The following is a 20,135-nucleotide window of genomic DNA, read 5'->3' as shown; positions in this document are numbered from 1 at the left end:
TGTTTGTGTGTGGGCTGTTGACAGGACTGTTTATTTGACTGCCAGCTGTTTACACAGACAGAAGGCCAAGGGACTCGTGTGCGCCGTGAGAAAATGGCATCCACTAAATTCTGAGAGAGAGAGAGAGAGAGAGAGAGAGAGAGAGAGAGAGAGAGAGAGAGAGAGAGAGAGAGAGAGAGAGAGAGAGAGAGAGAGAGAGAGAGAGAGAGAGAGAGAGAGAGAGAGAGAGAGAGGAGGAGAGAGAGAGAGAGAGAGAGAGAGAGAGAGAGAGAGAGAGAGAGAGAGAGAGAGAGAGAGAGAGAGAGAGAGAGAGAGAGAGAGAGAGAGAGAGAGAGAGAGAGAGAGAGAGAGCATCTCTGTGGACTTCCGAGCCCCACTTCCTCTTCAACCTGTGGATCAGCGAACCAGGATGAAAGAGGACAGTCATACCCTGGGTGGTGGCGTTCACATCTTCCTCGCCCTGGGACTGCACTCCCATTGCTGGGGATTTAAACGGGATTATCGTGTTGCAACTCAGAAGATTCCCATGGTTACGAAATGGTCACTTCTTAACTAGATAATTTACCAAAACAACTTTAATCTGGCACTTTCACCTCATGAATTTCTGGTATTTATTCAAGACAAACACCTGTAGGTCCAACCGAAACCCCTAAAATGAGATGATGACAGTGATGTAAATTTGTGTGGATTATATTTAAAAGCTTTCATATGCATAATAAGAACTGCACCCACCATCAGAGGAAGAATGTGTGATAGCCATAGACCCCTTCCTTCGCTGGCCATTTATTTTTGACTCTAACCTATAGCCTATATACAGACAGTTGTAGACAGTTTTAACACCATTGACTTTAATGTACAGGTAACACTATATAATAAGGTGCCATAATAAAAAGCAAACTAGTCATTACCTAACCCTTTGTTAATATGTGTTAATTGTTACTAAAATATCTATTTGGCACAAGTTAATAGTTTTTTCGTCATTAATAAAATATTAGTTGTTTGCATAACCTTACCCCAACCCTAACACAGGACCCTAACCCTAACACACTGCCCTAACCCTAACCAAAACACATGGCCCTAACCCTAACCCTAACCATAACACATGGCCCAAACCCTAACACACGACCCTAACCCTAACCCTAACCAGCGACACTCTGGTCAGTGAAAAAAAAACGATTAACTTGCACCTAATAGATACTTTAGTAACAATTAACAAATATTGACAAAGGGTTAGATAATGACTAGTTTGCTATTTATTATGGCACCTTATTATAAAGTGTTACCAATGTACAATATTCGTTGGAAATATAAAAACAGTAGCCTAATAAGTCATTTTAACAATAACACCTTAATAAATGCAATTGTTTTTTTCTTCCTAAGGTCTTGAGATTTTTACCGTATAATAGGACTATCTCTTTTTCGCAAATACAAAGCGATGTTCTACATTGGTGCGGTACCCTGCCTGCGTCTCTGTTGGAGGGAGCTTCATATGACGGGAAGGGAAACCAGACACAACAACAAATAGTGCCTTTCATTTCTAGGTTATTAATAAAAAACGCATTTCACCATTTACTTGTCGGAGCAATCCAAACAAAATGTTTATACTAGAGGCATAAGTAGGCACACAGAGCGGACGAGTGCTATCGGCGCCCAGCGTTTAGATAAAAGAAAATAAAACAGCCGCATTTGTTGATCTAAATGCATTGGGGGCTTTTAATTTTTTATTTCAGTAACAAATTACGTTATGCTGTTATTTTTATTTTTTATAAAACATATTAAGAATTGTAAAATAACTTAAGAGGCCATCGAACGGCCTAACTATAATGGAAACCTTAATTTTTGAAGATTAAATCTGGTTTAAACCTTCGTTTATTTGTTTGTAAATTCATTGTACAATATTCTAATTATATAAATTAATATTAATAGATATCTATATTAGTGATTATTTAAAATGAGCGCATTATATAGCCTACTAAATCGAAAGATGTCCCCCTTCAGTTAATATTATATATGTATCATTTAAAATATTAGTCTTATATAGTTATTAGTATAGTATTATATAGTTTAAGTCGATTTGAATTTCGAACCTTTGTTTTTTTCTTTATTGATAAGCAATCCAATATTACTCCAATGAACGTATTATTATTATTATTAATTAGAATAATACTACTATTATTCTTATATATTCACCCTATACAGTAGGTTGTGGCATTGCCTTTAGTTATTACAATTGTTGCATTTGAAAACTTGACATAATTGCGATAACGTGTAGGCCGATTAATTTCCAGCAAGGAGATGACTGTATGCTCTCCTTAATAGTCTAAATGGCCCATTACCAGGTTATGAGGTTGCTTCAAAAGCTTGGACTGCCACCTATTGGCGACAAGCAGCAATAGTTTTAAAACTCACGGGTGAGTTGGGTTTCCCATTGCGCTATGTCTCGTGTTTTATTATTGACTATTATCCCCATGCTTTGCAATTTGCTCAATATGTCTCGGCTTGGTAAACTCAAAACCGGAGCATTGCCTCCCGCCTAGTGGCCAAACAAAGTAACAACGCTTTCCTTGAGAACAAACGACTCGCCGTCGTTGTAGTCCCCAGTGAACAATAATAAAACTACACTTCCCTTCACACCACCATCATCCATTGTATCACCATAGCAGCAGAAGTTGGCTTGGGCTGCTACCGCCATGGACAACCAGAACCGAGTTTGTTTTGACTCTGGGGATTCTGCTCCCCATAGACAGAGAGGGCTTGTGTCGCCTTCCACTCCCCCACAGAGAGGTCCTAGAGTGAGAGAGGTCCAGGTTACCGGATTCGCGGAAGATTCTCGCCAGGCGGACCGTGTGACTCTGAGCATCCGAGTGAGCAGCAGCAAGGAGTCGGCCAGCGACGCCAGCAGCAGCGTGTCCCGCCGACTTGAATACATACAACAAACACTTAGGTGCACTTTAATTTACTTTGAGCCTAATTAAAGCTTGCCTGGTACCCTGTTCAGCAAAATCTAGATCTAGTCAGCATCTTTGACCGATTGAGTCTACTAGCCGCACTTATGCCCCTTTCACACCGCCGCAAAATCGGGGCCGGTTCCGGGCCAGTTCGGAGCTAGGGCCAGGGCTTTGGTTTCACACCGCCAAAGAACCGGCTCCGGCCCCTAAAAACCGGTTCAACTCTGGCCCCGCTTTAGAGCTGGGCTAGAACTAGAACCGCTTTTACGCCGGGGGCAGGGGGAGGAGTTATCCGTACCTTCATAAACAGGAAGACCAACGAAGACCGGCATTTTTTAAAACACCGAAGTAAACAATGGACGTGAATCCGTGTATGGTTCTTTTTTGTTTTTTCTGATTTTGTTTTAAATCGGAATATTCAAAGAACGAACCATACACGGATTGAATCGAAGACGAAATTGTTGTTGTTGTGTTTGAAACTGGCGCGAGGGTTCTTCTGCGCGCCTAACCTGACGCTTGATCATTGTGTGGTGGTTCAACGCGTCAACGCGCCAACGCAGCCAGATGAGTCCATGTCCATGCAAGTGAACGGAGCGTTCCCTCTTCGTCATAACTATCAAACCAAACATCCTTCACATTCACCGAGCGAACATTATGAAAGTAAAATGCACATTTCTCGCTAAAAATGTTTCCATAAACGCATTTAATGGCGTAACTATGTTACTATTTCCACCCAGAATAAAGAAAGATGTCGGCCGTATGCTTCTGTCCAAGCTCACTAGCGGAGACGTTTGCAGTGACGTCATGACGTTGCTCACGCCGGCTCCATGGCTGGCTCTGGCCGGTGTGAAACCAACCGGTTCTTAACTGGGGTAAGGCTGGAACCAGTTTGGAACTGGCCCTAGCACCAGCCCGGAACTGGCTCTCGGTTCTTTTTGGTGTGAAAGCGGCATTAGTCTACTCCGAGGGAGTAGTCGTGAAGCCTCATTCAGGAATTATGGGTCCTTGATCAACGTGTGCTTCCCAGCCGTTATATCATTGTTCTCATCATTTTCAGACAACATGGTGTCAAAGAAGAAGTGGTGTCTGTGAAGAGGAGTATCCATCGGGAGAATGACGTGTATCATATGCAGGCAGAGGTGAGGGGTTGGTCTTAAGTCTTATATTTTGACATCGGAACCCCATACTTGAAGAGGGTCCAATATTGGGTGTTAAGTCTCTCTATCCTTGAGTAACATGCCAAACTACTATCTGCTCCTGAATAACAAATGAAGGTGCTGAATGCTACGATGAAGAGAGTTGTGAAATGATGAAGGGCGTGCAGGATTTTGAAATGTAGATGTTATTGACGGGCGACATTGATTCCCTGAACAAATCAGAGAAGAGATGTGCGCGGATGATCAGAACTTCGCCAGAAGCTCTCTTAAATCGAAATGGTCTCACACAGAGGCAAGCCGAACTATTCCATTTATAACAAACTGCCCTCATATTAAATGACAGCTCTTGAATGGTCCCTCCATGTCCTGGCCTTGTTTACCACACAGGCCGCGGTGGATTTCTCAGACTTCCACACGATGGACAGAGTGTGCTGCGTTCTACTGGAGAAGCTGGATAAAAGCGTCTCCATAGGATCGCCTCGGTTCCACCACAGCAAAGAGTCCCTCAGTAATCTCAGGTAATAACAAACTTATATTAATACATGAATCAGTTATAGACATTGTCTGTCATTTTATTACATAGAAACCCCACTCTGTAAAATAAACAACTATTTATATCTGTGTTTCCCCCAGTACTGTGTTGTTAACAACAATAGGGCCCGCCTTCACTACCAAGGTATATAATATATATATATTTTTAATAAATACTTTTTAATTATTATGCATTAACAAAGTAGAAAACTCTCGTAAGGAAAGAAAACATACTTCCATCAGGTGTAAAAAAATAAAGATCAATATGCATCAGTAATACTGTTACAATGGTCGTGCCATAAGGCTTTTTGAATGGAATTGAAACGGACCCCCCCCCCTCCTCCTTGACCACCTTGACTAAGACATTTTCTGGGGGAAACACTGTATATTGTCGTATTTATCATAATTTGACATTCAATGAAACATCCAACAGTTGCTGTTCCTTCGTTACGAATTATGACTATGGGCTCATTCTAAATCATCTTTCAATGGGCCGTTTTGTCATTAGACGCAGTCTCTGTGATTATGCAACTGTGGATTTTCGTTGTTAGGTGTATACACATAAGTGATCACTATCTCTAAGTCCTTCCTGTAACACATGCACAAATACATCAATGCTGTCTTTGATTTGCAACAATGACGTTACAAGCAGTGAATATTTGGTATTTCCACAAAAAAAAGGTCAATCCATTATCCCTCCATCCCACCTATCCAACTCCCAGCCACCCCATGCTTGTCCGTAACAGTCCTCCCGCGTGTCTCTGCGTCCTGTAGATGCAGGGTGTGTCTCGAGGCGGTTGAAAACGCCCAGCGCAAGGCCAGCGACCTGAGCCACCTGCTGGGGCAGACTCTGGGGCCCCCCCTGCTGGTCAGAGAGGAGGAGACACGCGAGTGGAGGAGCCCAGAGGACGGGGATGAGGAACAGGAGGGGGAGGACGGGGTCAAGAGAGAGGGGGAGGCCACCTGTTCTGTCACCCACCGTCGGACTGTGGCATGGGCGTCGGCGCGGGTGTCGGTCACCTTCACGTTCCTGGACAAGGCCCGGAAGAAACACTGAACACATTCATTCACCATCGCCATTTTCTTATATATATATGAAGTCCTGAAGAAGGATTCTATTTTTGTAGAATAAACTATATTTTATTGCACGGTTGTTATTGTATCAGTATGCAGATCATTTTTTAAGAACCACTTAGTTTGACATCAAGGTACTAAAAAAAAAAATCTTTCTTCATTACACTCATTGTTTCTCATGGACATTCCAGTTAACCTTTGAACCTCTGTTCTTCTTCTCTGCTAAACACATTACACTCATTGCTAGTTAAACTCTGTCGAAACTCTGACATACTAGCTCCCAAACCCTTAATCAGTCTTTGAATCTTACAAGACTCTGCGCAAAATACTTTTGCAGCCACGGTTAAAAGTGTTATTTTGGCGAAAATTGAACCTCGGGTTTATCTGCGGTGCATCAGACATTCGGTCTGCAAACCACACGTGTGTGTGTGTGTGTGTGTGTGTGTGTGTGTGTGTGTGTGTGTGTGTGTGTGTGTGTGTGTGTGTGTGTGTGTGTGTGTGTGTGTGTGTGCATGCAAGCACATGCACACAAATAGCTGCATGACAGTATATTCACCACTTCAATGGAGCCATGTCTCTTCTTCGTCCTCGACCTCGTCGTCGGGGTACATCTTTCTGAGCCAGCTCTGCATGACGAACTGTTTGCCGTTGAAGTGGGTGAAGTACTTCTCCAATGTGGGGATCGTCAGCTGCAGGGGGAAACAAGCTTTTGTATCAGCAGGAGGATGCATTAGGCAAAGTGTCTTGTATTGTGGGGTTGTGACTTCCTGCCAAAAGACACAAGGTTCGATCCCCAATGTCTAACTCTAGGTTTTGGATCACACACAAGCATAGTCTTTCGCCAAATTACTATTATTTAAAGGCGCTGTAAGCGATATTGTAATTTTGGCTATCTTCCTGCTTAAACAAACAACTATCGCCTACATAGCCGTTAATTCGAATTGATGAACATGATGATTCAAAACAAAACTATTAAAAGTGTGAGCGTATCAGGCCAATATTCTGTGTGTGTGTGTGTGTGTGTGTGTGTGTGTGTGTGTGTGTGTGTGTGTGTGTGTGTGTGTCGGTTCAACAGTGACTACCTCCACATCAGTGATGCGCTCCAGCTGTGTTTGAGGGAGGTAAGCAATCAGGACAGACTTAGCTCCTGGGCCGTGGAATATAACCTTGTAGTGGGGCGTGTGCAGTGCTTTGGCCTCCTGCACGCACACACACACACACACACACACACACACATAGACAAACACACACACACACACACATAGACAAACACACAGAAACACGGTCAGCCACACAGCATTACACAAATGTACAACAACAGGTACGACATCACATTTGCACATTGACATGCACTAAGCCACACGAGTATCTAAAAACACAAATATGCAAAATGTGTGAGTGGGTCACCTAGGTTAACCATGGAGGCTGTCGCTGAAGTAAGCAAAACATTTAACGATGACACTAGTTGAGGTGAGGAGGTTGCATATTTTATGTGTTATGTGTTCATTTTGACACATCATCACATTATAAAGATCAACAGGCTTCGGCTGGGATCGATCAGAAAATAGCCTGACATCACCAGCCCAATTGAAAAGACCTACAAACAATCGGACTATGGAAACTTGTGACACATCAGCCATCTTGGTTGTTTATGAAGGGCGCGCCTCTGTACAGAAAATGTATCAATCCCGCCCCTTTATCGGATACACCGCTGTGATTGGCCCAAACTGGGCCGGGTCTGCTGGAAATCTGTTTGAACGGGAGGGGGGCCAGACATACAGTACAGTATGTACCACAGGAAATGAAGCGTGAGCTGGCAAATTCGTCTGGTTCCCATGGGTACTCAGAGTCAGAACCGTCCCCAGCGTAGCAAACCGTGTTCGGTGCTAACTCAACCTTGAGAACAGTGTTGATAACAGCATCTTGATAAATACAGTGCTGTACCGTTCAGGCTGTGGCTTCAGCTGGACTCACCTCATGGTCGGAGTACACTTTGTTGAGCCACTCCGGAGGAGCCCGGAGCTCAGCATCCCAGCCTATCACCACGCCGACCATGTTAGCCTTCCTCTCCCTCACCACCTCGCCCACCCGCAGGAAGACGAAGAGTGGGCGGGGGCTACGCACGGCCCTAGAAGCTGATAAGGTTCTTTTTAGAAAAGGAGGAAATGGACCCAAAGGCCTCAATGTTGACGGTTGGGTCTGATAAGGGGGAAGTGAGATTGTGTGTGTGTTTGTGTTTGTGTTTGTTTGTGTGTGTGTGCGTGTGTGTGGGGGAAGGGGTTGCGGTCTATCACTTATTTGCTTGAATGAGCTTATTTGTAAGATATGAAGCTTCAAATATTTTTGGGGAGTAAAGCATTTAGTTTATTGCAGAAGATGGGATATTTAAATTAAAAATCGGTCTGGCTGAAAAAGATATGAACTATATTAATAAGTTGATCGAAATGCTTATATCCTATTTCCATCAGCTAGGCCTATAGACTGTTCCCATTTCAGACTCACAAACCTCCAAAATAGCCCTGATCATTGTCCAACATCGTCCATTCAGGATCAGCGAATTTTGGTGAGACCTGGCCTCCCTCCCCTAAACCAATCAGAGACCTGCAAGACATTTAATTTAATCATTATTTTAGTAATTCATAGGTAGGCCTATTTATTCCAGTTTCCAACGGACATTCAGGTAGGCCCAATGAGCGTTTGGTTTAATTTAGTGCTGAGACGAAAGGGTTCTTGGTTCACGCACGCACCTGACTTTAGACATGTGCTCGTGCACCGATTCGCTCCACGCCGTGCTGTTGAGGTATGATGCCTTCCATTCTCTCCAGATCCCACGCAACCTACGACATTAGCATGGTTACAATCATGGGCGTCAGTTTGGTTTGAAATGTGCTGGGGACAGAGACGCATTCGGAAGTGCATTTTCAGAAGTGCTGGATACATTGAGGATGCTCTCTTTTTTCTCTATTTTGTGCGGGTAATGAAAGGTTCTGAAAGACGGCATACCCACGTAGCTAATTACAAGGATAAAATGTATACAAAATCTGTCTGGCACGTTTTATGAAGGAATCATTTCCAAAAAGCATTGGACATATCAATCCAAATATTTATACACACACACACACACACACACACACACACACACACACACACACACACACACACACACACACACACACACACACAGTGAAACAGAAATAGTGCACGAAACAATACCCTACTATGTTAACTTTATTTTGTCCTATAGCAGACTATGAATAAATAACACTTTGTTGAACTTACCGCGTGATTGCGTGGAAGCGCTGCGCCACCGTCGACCCGCTCCAGCGCGAGATCAAATACTGGGCGGGAAGGGCAGAGAGGAGCAGCGCAAGCTGCAGCACTGTGGTGGCCGCGATCTGCGGCATCTTTCATCTCACCTCAGATACAGGCCTGGGACAGACAAGGCGCAAAGAACCTATTCTTTAAAAAGCCTATTACCAATTCATGGAAAGACAACACTTGTTTGGCGCGTCTGCTCGTATAGACTTCCTGAACCTACTTTGGGATAACAGAAAGTAAAAAGAAAAAAGAGTTGACAATATCGACATCAAAATTAATTAATGCATAGCCTACTTCAATGTTACAAATTGCATTGCGATCGTTATTGAGTAGGAATAGCAGGCCGCCTAACTACATGTCATAGCAACGCTTGCTACACTACACAATACGCTGAAATCCTTATTTCCGTATCAGTTGTGGTGGCGCAGTTTTGTCCAACCCGACCGGTGTATGCAGTTTTACTGCCTGCTCTGGGAAACAGCTGTCAACGCGTCGGACTACATGGACGAGCGCAAGTCCGCTTGCTTACCTTTTAGTGATGGTCTGCTCTCATCAAACCAGTCGAATTTACCCAATCCAATTACAACTCAACCTGTGTGGACTAAAGTTTCTTTGAGGGGTTTGTTTGACGTCGCTGTACACTCGTCAGTGACGAGTTTCACTTAATTGTATTTACATACACTCTCAGTGCCTTGACACGGACACCTGTGTAGGAAATATTGCCATGCTGGTCGTCAGGCCAATCATCGCGGCCCACGAGCAGCGGCGCGGCCTCTCGCTCCTCGACACGTCCTCGCGCCCACATCGTGTCCCTCCCAGCACGTGTTTAGGCCTATACGCAGTAGCGCTTCGACGACACCAGATGATGCTATCGGCCACGTCCGGTTAGAATGAATCACAACAGGACGTCTAAATGAGGATAGTTTCAGTAACCTGTTCTTTCACCAACTCTGAAGATGAAGACCGAGTAGAAATGGCACAACGAATTTTTATTGTCTTGAAATATAAGGAGTGAGCGACGGCACAATCTGAAAATCCAAAATACACCCACTTCTGTTGGAACACTTACACACAAACTCACACACTGAGGTTTTAATATACAATCCTTACTGTGCTAGAGGAATGATTGGCAGTCATGGAAGCACTCCCCCACGTGAGACATTTGAACATACCTCGCTCCAGGTGGTGGGGGGGTCTCATTAATTGTCACACAAGTTTTTCCACCAATCACAACAAAGAAGTTTAATCGCAAAGCAATTAATGAAGGACGGCCATGCAATTTATTGTTTCTGTTAAAGAGAAACACAGACAGACGGGGGGGAAGAGAGAGAGAGAGAGAGAGAGAGAGAGAGAGAGAGAGAGAGAGAGAGAGAGAGAGAGAGAGAGAGAGAGAGAGAGAGAGAGAGAGAGAGAGAGAGAGAGAGAGAGAGAGAGAGAGAGAGAGAGAGAGAGAGACTATTTTAAGGTCACCTGACCATTCATCCCATATCGTCTTACTTAGCTGCTCCATCTAAACAAGGAAGAAATAGTAAAACCCAAATAGAGGTGTCACTGGCTTTGAAGGCTTAACCCTGGCTCAACCCCGCCTGCCGTTCTTTATTAAGACATAACCATATAGGCTACCTGTCAGACAATGGTTTGCAGTTAGAAATAACGTGGGTGAATATAAGTGACTTGTCTTCAATGACTTGCCAGGTTGAATAAAGAATATATTGAAACAATTTAATGGCGCTTTTCAAGACACCAAAAGCAATTTGACGTCATGGATATTAGTGTTTGCGTGTGTGCATTTGTGTGTATGCGTGTGCGTGTGTGTTTGTGTGTGTGTGCACTCACACAAACATTCCAGAATGTTTTTTAACATACTGTCTGGTTTGAGTAAAGCTATACTTAAATCTGAATAAAATAATAATTGTTTGTATAGATTCTGCTGAATCGACATCATTCACTCCTGACTGAATATTAGCGTCTTTTGCTTCTCATTAACTAGAATACCTTTTTGGTTTTTCGTTGCAAATGTCGACTCCATTAACGTAGTCGTTGTAGGAAAAACAAAGAGATCTTTATAGATGCGATAAATCCTCCGCAGCAGTTTGTTTCACATCATATATCTATTTATCAACCTATAAGTATCATTCCAGCACAATAAAATCCACCCAACAGATATAATTACACACATAGTGACTATTTATGGCAGGGAAAGAGACAGGATCAAAACAACAGTCGACTTGTTCCAGAATGGAAGGACCCCTCCCCCCCTCCCCCTGTATCCCCCTGACCCACTCACAAGCAGGGACATTCAGATAGATCCAGAAGAAAAGGAACAAAAACAATCAAATAAAACACATTCATAAGCCATGTTTCCAAAAATAACATCAGTGACCAGCGACAACATTTGGCATTATATAAATCCCCTACCAAACGTAACGATAACAAACGGATGACATTTATATAGTTGATAATATGTGACATGACTAGACTAATAATAAGCCAAGTGGATGCCCAGGAAGTGGCCCCATAAAGACATAATTCTGTCCTCCAAGGGTTAAAACACAAAAAGGGCAGAGTGGTACGTTACACTCTGAAATATTGTGATAGGAGTCTAACTACAACCTGGGATTTTGGTTACCTTAATTCTGCGGCAATGCTTGAATGCCATTAAGTGACAGAAATGTATGTAATATTCTCTGTCTTTTTGTCAACCTCAAGTTTTAATGACGTGTATTGAATAGTTAAAACCCAAATATTCAGCAAGATTACCAAGTTGAAAGGATGGTGTTTACCATCCTTTCACATTGTTTGACTGTTTGTCATCGCCACAATGCAATCTCTATCCGCAGTGAAAACAATAGATGAATGCTGTTTTACATTAAAAAACGAAGACACAATGACAGATTTGCAGCTACAGGGAGCAATCTAGTATCTCTGTTTAACTATATTAGTCTCTTCTGTTCATTATAGTGTTCACTCCAATTTGAGAATTCTGCCCGTTCTTGAATTTAATTAAAACAACACAACCAGAATGTTGGTAAAGACTAAAAAGAAGAAAGTGATGCTTCACCAGCCAAGGCACACAATCAGAAAAATCAATACCCAGGCTTTCTTCTATGCATCAAGCGCCTCCAATCCAAATCCAGTTTGATACAGCTAAATCTGGCTCGATCCAGTTTTGTTCAGATTTAGGTGTGTGAAAGTGCTAGAACATGCACAATGGAAGAGTGTGTGTGTGTGTGTGTGTGTGTGTGTGTGTGTGTGTGTGTGTGTGTGTGTGTGTGTGTGTGTGTGTGTGTGTGTGTGTGTGTGTGTGTGTGTGTGTCTGTTCACTGTAGAAACATTAAACGCACAATGTTATAGTTTGCGACCCGTTTAAAACTCAACTTGTTTTAAAATGTACACGTTCACTCTTTAAAAACTGAACTGGACGCCCCCAGCAACTGCAGTGCTGTACCGTGTGTATAAACTAACAATAGGTTGGTTATAGTTGGATTATATAGCAACGTGAATAATGGTTTGTTTACAACAACAGTAAAATCTTTTTCTTGACTGCTATAAATACATTTCTTTGAGAAGTTTCACAACAATCGAACTTTATGCCACTGTTTGTACGCCAAAAGTGAACGACACTCAGTTGTGTTACACACGCATACGCTCACTCTCACGGGTGCCATGCCGTAATTCCGAAGCCTCATTGTTCCGACGTCTCAATGGTCCGAAATATTTCCCATTAGATCGACATGCCACTATGCCGACGGTTCAATGTTCCGAAAACGGAACCCATTGGTCCGAAGGTCCGTTTGTCAGACTTTTCAAAAAGGAGGCGCATTAGACCGACGGTTCAAGGCCAAGGCGCAATTCCTCATGAGATGATGATTATGAAACCAACAATAAAAGACGATGTAGGCTAAGTTCCAGCAGTGCACTTCACCAAGCCAGACTGTTGCTGTGGGCTTGAACGGTCACAAGAGGTGAATTTATGAAGCGCACGTTATACACTCGATCTAATGGGAAATATTTCGAACCATTGATACGTCGGAACAATGAGGTGTCGGAATTACGGGCAGGCCCCCTCTCACGGACACTTCTACACACACAGACGCACACACACACAGACACACACACACACAAAAACACACCATGCAAGCATGCATACACACACACACACACACACACACACACACACACACACTCATCCAATTCTCACGCAAGCACAGCACACACGCACACCCCATGTTCAAGTGCGTGCACACACATGCACACGCACACACGCGCGCACACGCACCCCACACAAACAGGGACAAAAGGCACAAGGTATTGCTAATGTTGGACATTGGAACATGTCTATACAGACATATAGATGAAGCTCTCACCATGCATCTCGTTCTCCTCATCAATGTAATAAAACAACACAAAAAACATCAAGTCACCGCCTCTTTCCCTCTATAGTTGACGTGCAGGAACAAAGAAGTAACACACACCCACACTCACTCATTCGCACTCACTCACTCACTGGGAGAGTAAACAGAACCTACAGATCTATGGTACCCACCGAGGCACGCCCATTTGGTATTTCAGCACAAAACAGTCACACTAGGGTCGGACGGGCTCGACCCCTCTTGCCGACACGTAAGACTTTCGAAACCGAGAGAGAGAGAGAGAGAGACAACGAACATCACGTACAAATCGTACAAAAAGCAAAAACATTTTTTTTTAATATATATATGTATATATATATATATCAAAAAGACGCCCGTGTGATTACAGAAGGAGAGTCCGAAGTCTGTTTTCTACACGTCCATCGCAGCGTGTCGACCGACGGCGGGACAAACGCTATTCCTGGTTGCGTCTACGTCGTCTCTTCATGACTCTGCGGCTGGTACACGTAACCTTATTCCTTAGACCTTACAGCGCACTTAATCAGTCTCCGGGAAAGTCCTCACAAGTCTGGACGTCGGTACCTCGCCCGCACGCGCACCTCGTGTTCTCCGCAGTTCGGTTTTTCAAGTACTAAAGCTGTTTTTCTCAGACTAGTTCTTCCCGAGGATTTGACATAAGACGGCATCGCCGGGCGCCCGAGAGGAGTGGTTGACTGAAACGGGGTGACTGAAGTCACGTGACCCTCAGCAGCGGAACTCAGGGTTTGCTCGCCCCGATAGGATCCAACATGGACCAATAGAGCGGGAGGAATCCGACGACCAAACTCTTTTGTCACACAGTCGGAAGGGGTGGCCGACTCTACCGACTCCGTTCTGGGCGTGTTTAGACGCAGGCACACACACATACGCACGCACGCACGCACGCACACACAAAAAGGAGGGGTAAACAACCAGCATGTCTCCAGATCTCTGTCCCCCCCGCCGCCTCCATCCCAAACCCCCCATGCGTCTCTGCGCTGTGCCTTGCAGGATGGTTGGATCCTTATATCCTGTGTGACTGTTCCATTACAGTGGCCAATGAGGTGACCAGCCAATCGGGTTTACCAGCCAATCAGGTTGGCCTTGGCCTTCTCTGTGAGTTTGCGGACGCGCCCCTTGGAGGACGTCCCGAATGTGATGGACGAGTCCTCGAACAGCAGCTGTCTCTGCTCCTCCTCGGAGTCCTCCTCTAGGTAGAAGGCCGACCGCCGCCCCTGGTTCCGCGTGCGCATGGACCCCCTGCCGCCGTCGCCCTCTTCTCCCTCCTCTCCTTCCTCCCCTTCCTCTCCTTCCTCCTCATCCCCCTCCCCTTCCTCTTCGTCATCGCCTCCCTCCTCCTCCTCCTCCTCCTCCGCTCCCCTCCGAGACTCTCTCCGCAGGGCACGGGGCGTGGCGGTCTGGGCCGGGGGCGTGGTCTCCTCGTTGGCCCGCCTGCTGCTCCGCCTTCTCCCGAGCGGGGAGGAGTCTGACGGCGGCTCCGCCGGGGGCGGGGCCACCTCCTCGGGCCGCACCAGCCGCGGCCGTCCGCGGCGCCTGGGGGTGGCGGGCGCCGTCCCGGGCCCCGACGGCATGGCCGCCGACGAGGTGCCGCCCTCCTCGCCCGTCGACTGGTCGGGCTCCTCCTCTTCCTCCTCCTCCTCCTCCTCCTCTTCCTCTTCCTCTTCCTCCTCAGGGGAGGAGCTGCGATGGCTGCTCCTCCTCCGTAGCTCCGCCAGCTCCTGCTTGCTCTTGCGGCCCCTCTTCTTGCCGGGGGGCCGGCCCCGTGGCCGGGGGGAGCTGGCGGGCGACACGGCGGTGACCTCCGGCGCGGGGCTCGCCGGCGCCTCGGGCCGCGGCCGCCGGCCCCGTCGGCCCACGCCCGCGGTCCCATGACCGCCGCCGCCGCCGCCGCTGTCCCGGCTGTGGCCGTTGAGGTGCACCGTGCCGACGGCCGGGGTCCGGCTGGGGGTCCGGGTGGGAGAGGCTGCGGGCAGAGAGGAGAAGGGACGGTGGTCAGTTCTGAGGACGCGTGAACACACAGCAGGGACATGCCGTTCTAAAGGCTTGGTTATGGTTCCACGTCGACGCGACGCACGGGGGTTTACGGACCCCTGACGTCCTTGCGGACCCTCCGTGCGTCCAGCGCAAGGGGCTGACGTGCGCCTCCGATGAGTTGTAAACTTGTAACCTGCCCCTTGTGAATGCAACCTGACGCAGCAGCAAGGGCTGTGATTGGTCCGCTCACTAAAGCCCGACGCAGAACCAAAACAGGTTGACGGCCGCGTTGAAGCCTCCGCAGGGTCGTTGTGTCGACGCGGAACCAAAGCTGAGCCTTTAGAGCGGTACGAGTGGTACGAGAACCACGGTACGGGGCGAGGCTTTGGGTCAAAGCTGGCGTGTATACGTGTTGTTCATGTCCATTTCAGCCAATCTGCCTCGGGGACACCTCCATCATGGACCTACCTGGCGTGAGTCGTACGGGGGTCCTGAGTTTCCGTCGGGTACTTCCTCCGCCACCGCCCTCGGCGGGGGGGGAGCGCGCCGGTCTCTCGGGTTCCGGGGGGGTCGTCACGGCGACCGGGTTGTGACCACGCAGCAGGCGAGTAGGTGTCTCTGAAGACAGGCGGAGGAAGAAACGTTTATTTTTCAATCGACTAGCATGCGCGTGATTTCTCCTCTCTGATTGGTCCACAAACTCAGAGGCCTGGTAGGTATTAGCATACAAAACAGGTACTACATTATACATACAGCCACTTCAGAATAATGAGAGCAAGCCTGTTTTTTCCCGCTTTAACTCTCGTCTTTAGTTACTTTCCTAAACCACTGTTAAAGGGGACATATTATTCCACCAGGTGAGTGTGATTAGCCAATACAAGCCGTTTTGAAAATATAACTCTTCTGACATCACAAGTGGGCGTGTCCACCTAGATGTGTGCCGGATGGATCAGCCTACCAGCCTACCCGGTGGACTGTAGCAAACACTGCTCTTCTATCCGTCATACATCTAGGTGGACACGCCCACTTGTGATGTCAGAAGAGGCAGATCTTCAAAACGGCTTGTAGCGGCTAATCACACTCACACCTGGTGGTATTATGTCACCTTTAGCGTAATCAACGCTCGGCTGTGAAAGCAACCTTATGTGTCTTGTTTGACAGAACACACACACAGCAGCTGTCCGCCACCTGGGAACACCCACCGCGTCTCCACATCCACACAACCTCACCTGTGGCGGCGGCGTGCGCGCTAGCACTAGCATGTGCGCCAGCGTTAGCTCCGGCGGCGGCGGCGTGCGAGGACAGCGGGGGCGAGTGCGTCGAGTGCCGCAGCGAGCTGCGCGTCCGTCCCGGCGTCTGCGCGGCGTCCCCCTTCCCGTTGAGCAGCTGCGGGGGGGTCCTGAGGGGCGGAGCCTGCCTCAGCGAGGCCGGCCGCGAGGATGAGGCGGGGGCGGAGCCCGAGGAGGAGGAGGAGGAGGAGGGGGGCGTCGGCCCTGGCGACGGCTCGCGGCGCCCGGACGTCCGGGAGGACACGCGCCTTTTCCTCTCGGGGCTGTGGGGGTGGGGGGGGGGGGGAGACGGGGGAGACGGACGGGTGAGAGGGAGCTTGTGTTTTGGGGAGGGAAAACTCTTATGTACGTTATTACGTCTTTAACTCTAGTTTGATAGATATATCTAGATTGAAAGATATAACTTTATCTGCCTGCGGGAAATGACAGCAGCAGGGAGCTACTCAAAAACAACACACTGGACATAAATAACAACATGCTATTAAACCCTAACCCTAACATGCTATTAAACCCTAACCCTAACAAACAGCATAAGAAAGACGTGACCTTTGACCCCTGCTCCACCCCCTAGACCCCGTCCCCCCCACCGTACCTCGACGCGGTGCTGCTGGCGGGCGATTCGCTCCTGCGTCGCCGCCTCCTCTTGGGGGCGTGGCGCGTCGGTCGGTCGGAGGCGGAGCCTGAGGCGGTGGCGGCGTGGCGTGTCTGTCTGTCCGTCCGCTGGCGGGTCAGCTTGTCCGTCAGGCCGTGGATGGCCTTGTAGTCGTCCAGGATGGAGTTGACGTGCTCCTCGAACAGGGCCGAGAGACGCAGGCTCATGCTGTAGATCTGGAGAGGGGGATGTGTGTGTGTGTGTGTGTGTGTGTTTGGTGGGTAGAGGGGGGAGAGGGGGGAGAGGGGGGAGAGGGGGGAGAGGGGGGAGATACAAATGAGACTTGATGAGACTTGTGTAAACATCTATATTTCTTCTAATTGTTTTGGTTGTTTCTTTTCATTTCACGGCCAGTTACTGACGTCCACGGAACAGAAAAGGACAAATTCTTATTCAAAGCGACAGCTGCTGTTATTTATTCACAGAAGAGCCGTTGGTATTAGCCATGAACACAACTGAAAAGACGCAGCAGCTGACACAAAGACACATCACAGCATGAATCCTCTTTTGGAAAATAAAATCAAACCTTTACTCGAGCATTATATTAAGGATTTAGCCAGCGAAAGGGTCCACTAAGTGAGGATGACGCACGGTCAAAGTAATTCAGCAGAGCAGAGGGTAGCACCACCGAGTTACCAAGATAATTACTATCTACTAAGATACCAAGCTGAACATAATCGTAAAAATCAGGAAACAAAATCCATCAGAAAAGTGCGCGTGTGTTATGATGCGTCTCACCCGCGACTTCTTGCTGGGCGTGTAGGCCTTGGAGTTACTGAAGATGAGGCGGATGTCCTTGCAGAGGTCGATGGGAGACTTGTACTTCCCGTCGGAGAGGGTGCTCTGCACGGTGCTGAAGTCCATGGGGGACTCCACGATCTCCAGGTAGTCCTGCAGGGGTTACAACCACAGCAGCGGCACAGATACTTTACTATGTTGGTCTCCCGGCGGACGCTCCACAGCCACTGGCGGAGGCTGCATATGTACTTTATGAAGGAGTTGGTGGGGGGGGGGGGGGGGGGGGGCATCTTGCTCAAGGATGCTTACAGGTCAAAGTGTTGGCACACTGCCCATGCACACGGTTCACTGCAGATTGAAGTAGCCACCACACTATCCTGCACCCCCCCCCCCCCCAAAAGACTGCAGAACATCATAATTAGAATAAGACAAGAGAGAACTGATAAAGAGCTCAGTGTGGCCGGCCCAGACTCACCGGATACTCGTGCAGGTCCACAGGCTCCCTGAAGGGCTCCGAGTCCTCGCACTGGAAGATGAGGTCCAGCAGCTCCTTGCAGCGCCCCCTCCAGGCCTGGGGGTCGTAGGACGGCGGCCGAGTGCGCCGCTGCCTCTGCATGGGACGCCGGCCCTACCCCCAAGAAACACAGACGAGAGGCGTTAGTCACAAGAAACCACTGGAAAACATTGGAAAACATAGAACGGGATGCAACCACTTTCTAAATAACAAAAATCTATACTAGTTTATGTATGTTTATAATTTATTTACAATAAATGATATAACTATTTATGTCTATTTTGATAATTAATTGAGAAAAAAATTATACAAATGGGATCCATTTAATTGTGCGTTTCGCATAATCTATGCAGTAAACTGCAGGGAGGAAAATCCAGATCACTGAACACAAGCTTAACATGCAAACAACTTGATATTACAAACCTTTGTTTTCCTCGCAGACGTTCCCGGAGTGTTCTCCTCCTCCTCTTCCTCCTCCTCATCCTGTAGTGGGATTCACGAAAACAATCTCTTGATGCACTTAGGAGCTAGCTCATGTTAAAGTGTTGCTCAGAATTGTGGGTTCAGAAAATCCATAACAACAAGATTAATGCATCTATAATAAATCCCTGCTAAAACACCCAGACCCACCTCTTCTTCAGAATCAGAGAAGGTGGACTTCTTCATGGTTCTGTACAGGGGGATGATGTCCGTCATAGTGTGGTCCCTGAAATGGAAAGAATGGGAAAAAAGTCACTTAAAACATGCCTTCATCTCGTCTGCATTAAGGCAACCCAACACTTGTCTGTGAGTTTTAACACACAGATACAAGCGGCTAAGTAACTGCATAGTAAATACTTAGGAACAGTGGTGCAATAAAAAGCAAAAAAAAACAGACATCCACTGCTAAATCAACAACCACTAAAACCACTAAACTACCGGTCGTTAACTGAATCAGAAAGTGGATCATCCCCAGTGCTCTGGAGCAGGAAAACAGAATAGGCCGGGACGTACTTGATGAACTGGAGCATGAGGTCCGACACGAACTTGGCGGTGGTGACGATGAAGGCACCGGGCTCGTTGAAGGCCTGGGCGTTGTGCTCGATGTAGCGCACCTCCCACATCAGGGAAGACATGCGCCTGAGAAGGACACAACACCATTCGATGGAAGGACACAACACCATTCAATGGAAGGACACAACACCATTCAATGGAAGGACACAACACCATTCAGTGGAAGGACACAACACCATTCAATGGAAGGACACAACACCATTCAATGGAAGGACACAACACCATTCAATGGAAGGACACAACACCATTCAATGGAAGGACACAACACCATTCAATGGAAGGACACAACACCATTCAATGGAAGGACACAACACCATTCAGTGGAAGGACACAACACCATTCAATGGAAGGACACAACACCATTCAATGGAAGGACACAACATCATTCGATGGAAGGACACAACAACATTCATCTCTCCCGCACTCACACACACACACACACACACACACACTCAAGAGACACGTGAGCGGAGTG

At 47.2% G+C, this 20,135-nt stretch overlaps 3 protein-coding genes across 4 annotated transcripts in view; 1 reads left to right on the top strand and 2 right to left on the bottom strand.

The window, feature by feature from the left end:
• The first annotated feature begins 2,651 nt into the window (after positions 1–2,651).
• irak1bp1 (interleukin-1 receptor-associated kinase 1 binding protein 1) lies at positions 2,652–6,645 on the top strand. The gene is made up of 4 exons (XM_056580613.1): positions 2,652–2,944; positions 4,006–4,087; positions 4,493–4,623; positions 5,411–6,645. Exons 1-4 carry the CDS (start codon positions 2,691–2,693, stop codon positions 5,691–5,693), a joined length of 750 nt encoding a protein of 249 aa, XP_056436588.1. The 5' UTR covers positions 2,652–2,690; the 3' UTR covers positions 5,694–6,645.
• si:dkey-261l7.2 (uncharacterized protein LOC569751 homolog) lies at positions 4,648–9,794 on the bottom strand. Of its 2 annotated transcripts, none has more exons than XM_056580614.1 (8): positions 9,558–9,794; positions 8,990–9,139; positions 8,458–8,547; positions 8,217–8,311; positions 7,685–7,845; positions 6,793–6,909; positions 6,267–6,399; positions 4,648–5,666 (listed from the first exon to the last, which is right to left on the bottom strand). In XM_056580614.1, the coding sequence occupies exons 2-7, from the start codon at positions 9,112–9,114 to the stop codon at positions 6,271–6,273; spliced, it is 717 nt and encodes a 238-aa protein (XP_056436589.1). In that variant the 5' UTR covers positions 9,115–9,139; positions 9,558–9,794; the 3' UTR covers positions 4,648–5,666; positions 6,267–6,270. The 2 variants fall into 2 exon arrangements, with proteins under 2 accessions (XP_056436589.1, XP_056436590.1); XM_056580615.1 differs by having other exon boundaries at positions 8,990–9,141; positions 9,561–9,792.
• Positions 9,795–14,501: 4,707 nt separating this feature from the next.
• phip (pleckstrin homology domain interacting protein) overlaps positions 14,502–20,135 on the bottom strand; it is a 41,287-nt gene continuing 35,653 nt past the window's right edge. The window contains exons 32-41 of the mRNA XM_056581896.1: positions 19,601–19,726; positions 19,238–19,313; positions 19,031–19,090; positions 18,569–18,721; positions 18,094–18,246; positions 17,296–17,531; positions 16,644–16,966; positions 15,883–16,032; positions 14,796–15,403; positions 14,502–14,654 (exon numbers count right to left, since the gene is read on the bottom strand). Coding sequence (XP_056437871.1) covers positions 14,502–14,654; positions 14,796–15,403; positions 15,883–16,032; positions 16,644–16,966; positions 17,296–17,531; positions 18,094–18,246; positions 18,569–18,721; positions 19,031–19,090; positions 19,238–19,313; positions 19,601–19,726 — 2,038 coding nt within the window. The remainder of the gene's footprint in view (positions 14,655–14,795; positions 15,404–15,882; positions 16,033–16,643; positions 16,967–17,295; positions 17,532–18,093; positions 18,247–18,568; positions 18,722–19,030; positions 19,091–19,237; positions 19,314–19,600; positions 19,727–20,135) is intronic.

Source organism: Gadus chalcogrammus, chromosome 21 (assembly GCF_026213295.1).
Source record: "Gadus chalcogrammus isolate NIFS_2021 chromosome 21, NIFS_Gcha_1.0, whole genome shotgun sequence".
Classification (NCBI taxonomy): Eukaryota; Metazoa; Chordata; class Actinopteri; order Gadiformes; family Gadidae; genus Gadus; species Gadus chalcogrammus.
The sequence above is the reverse complement of the archived record's forward strand: the minus strand, read 5'-3'. Positions and strand labels throughout refer to the sequence as shown.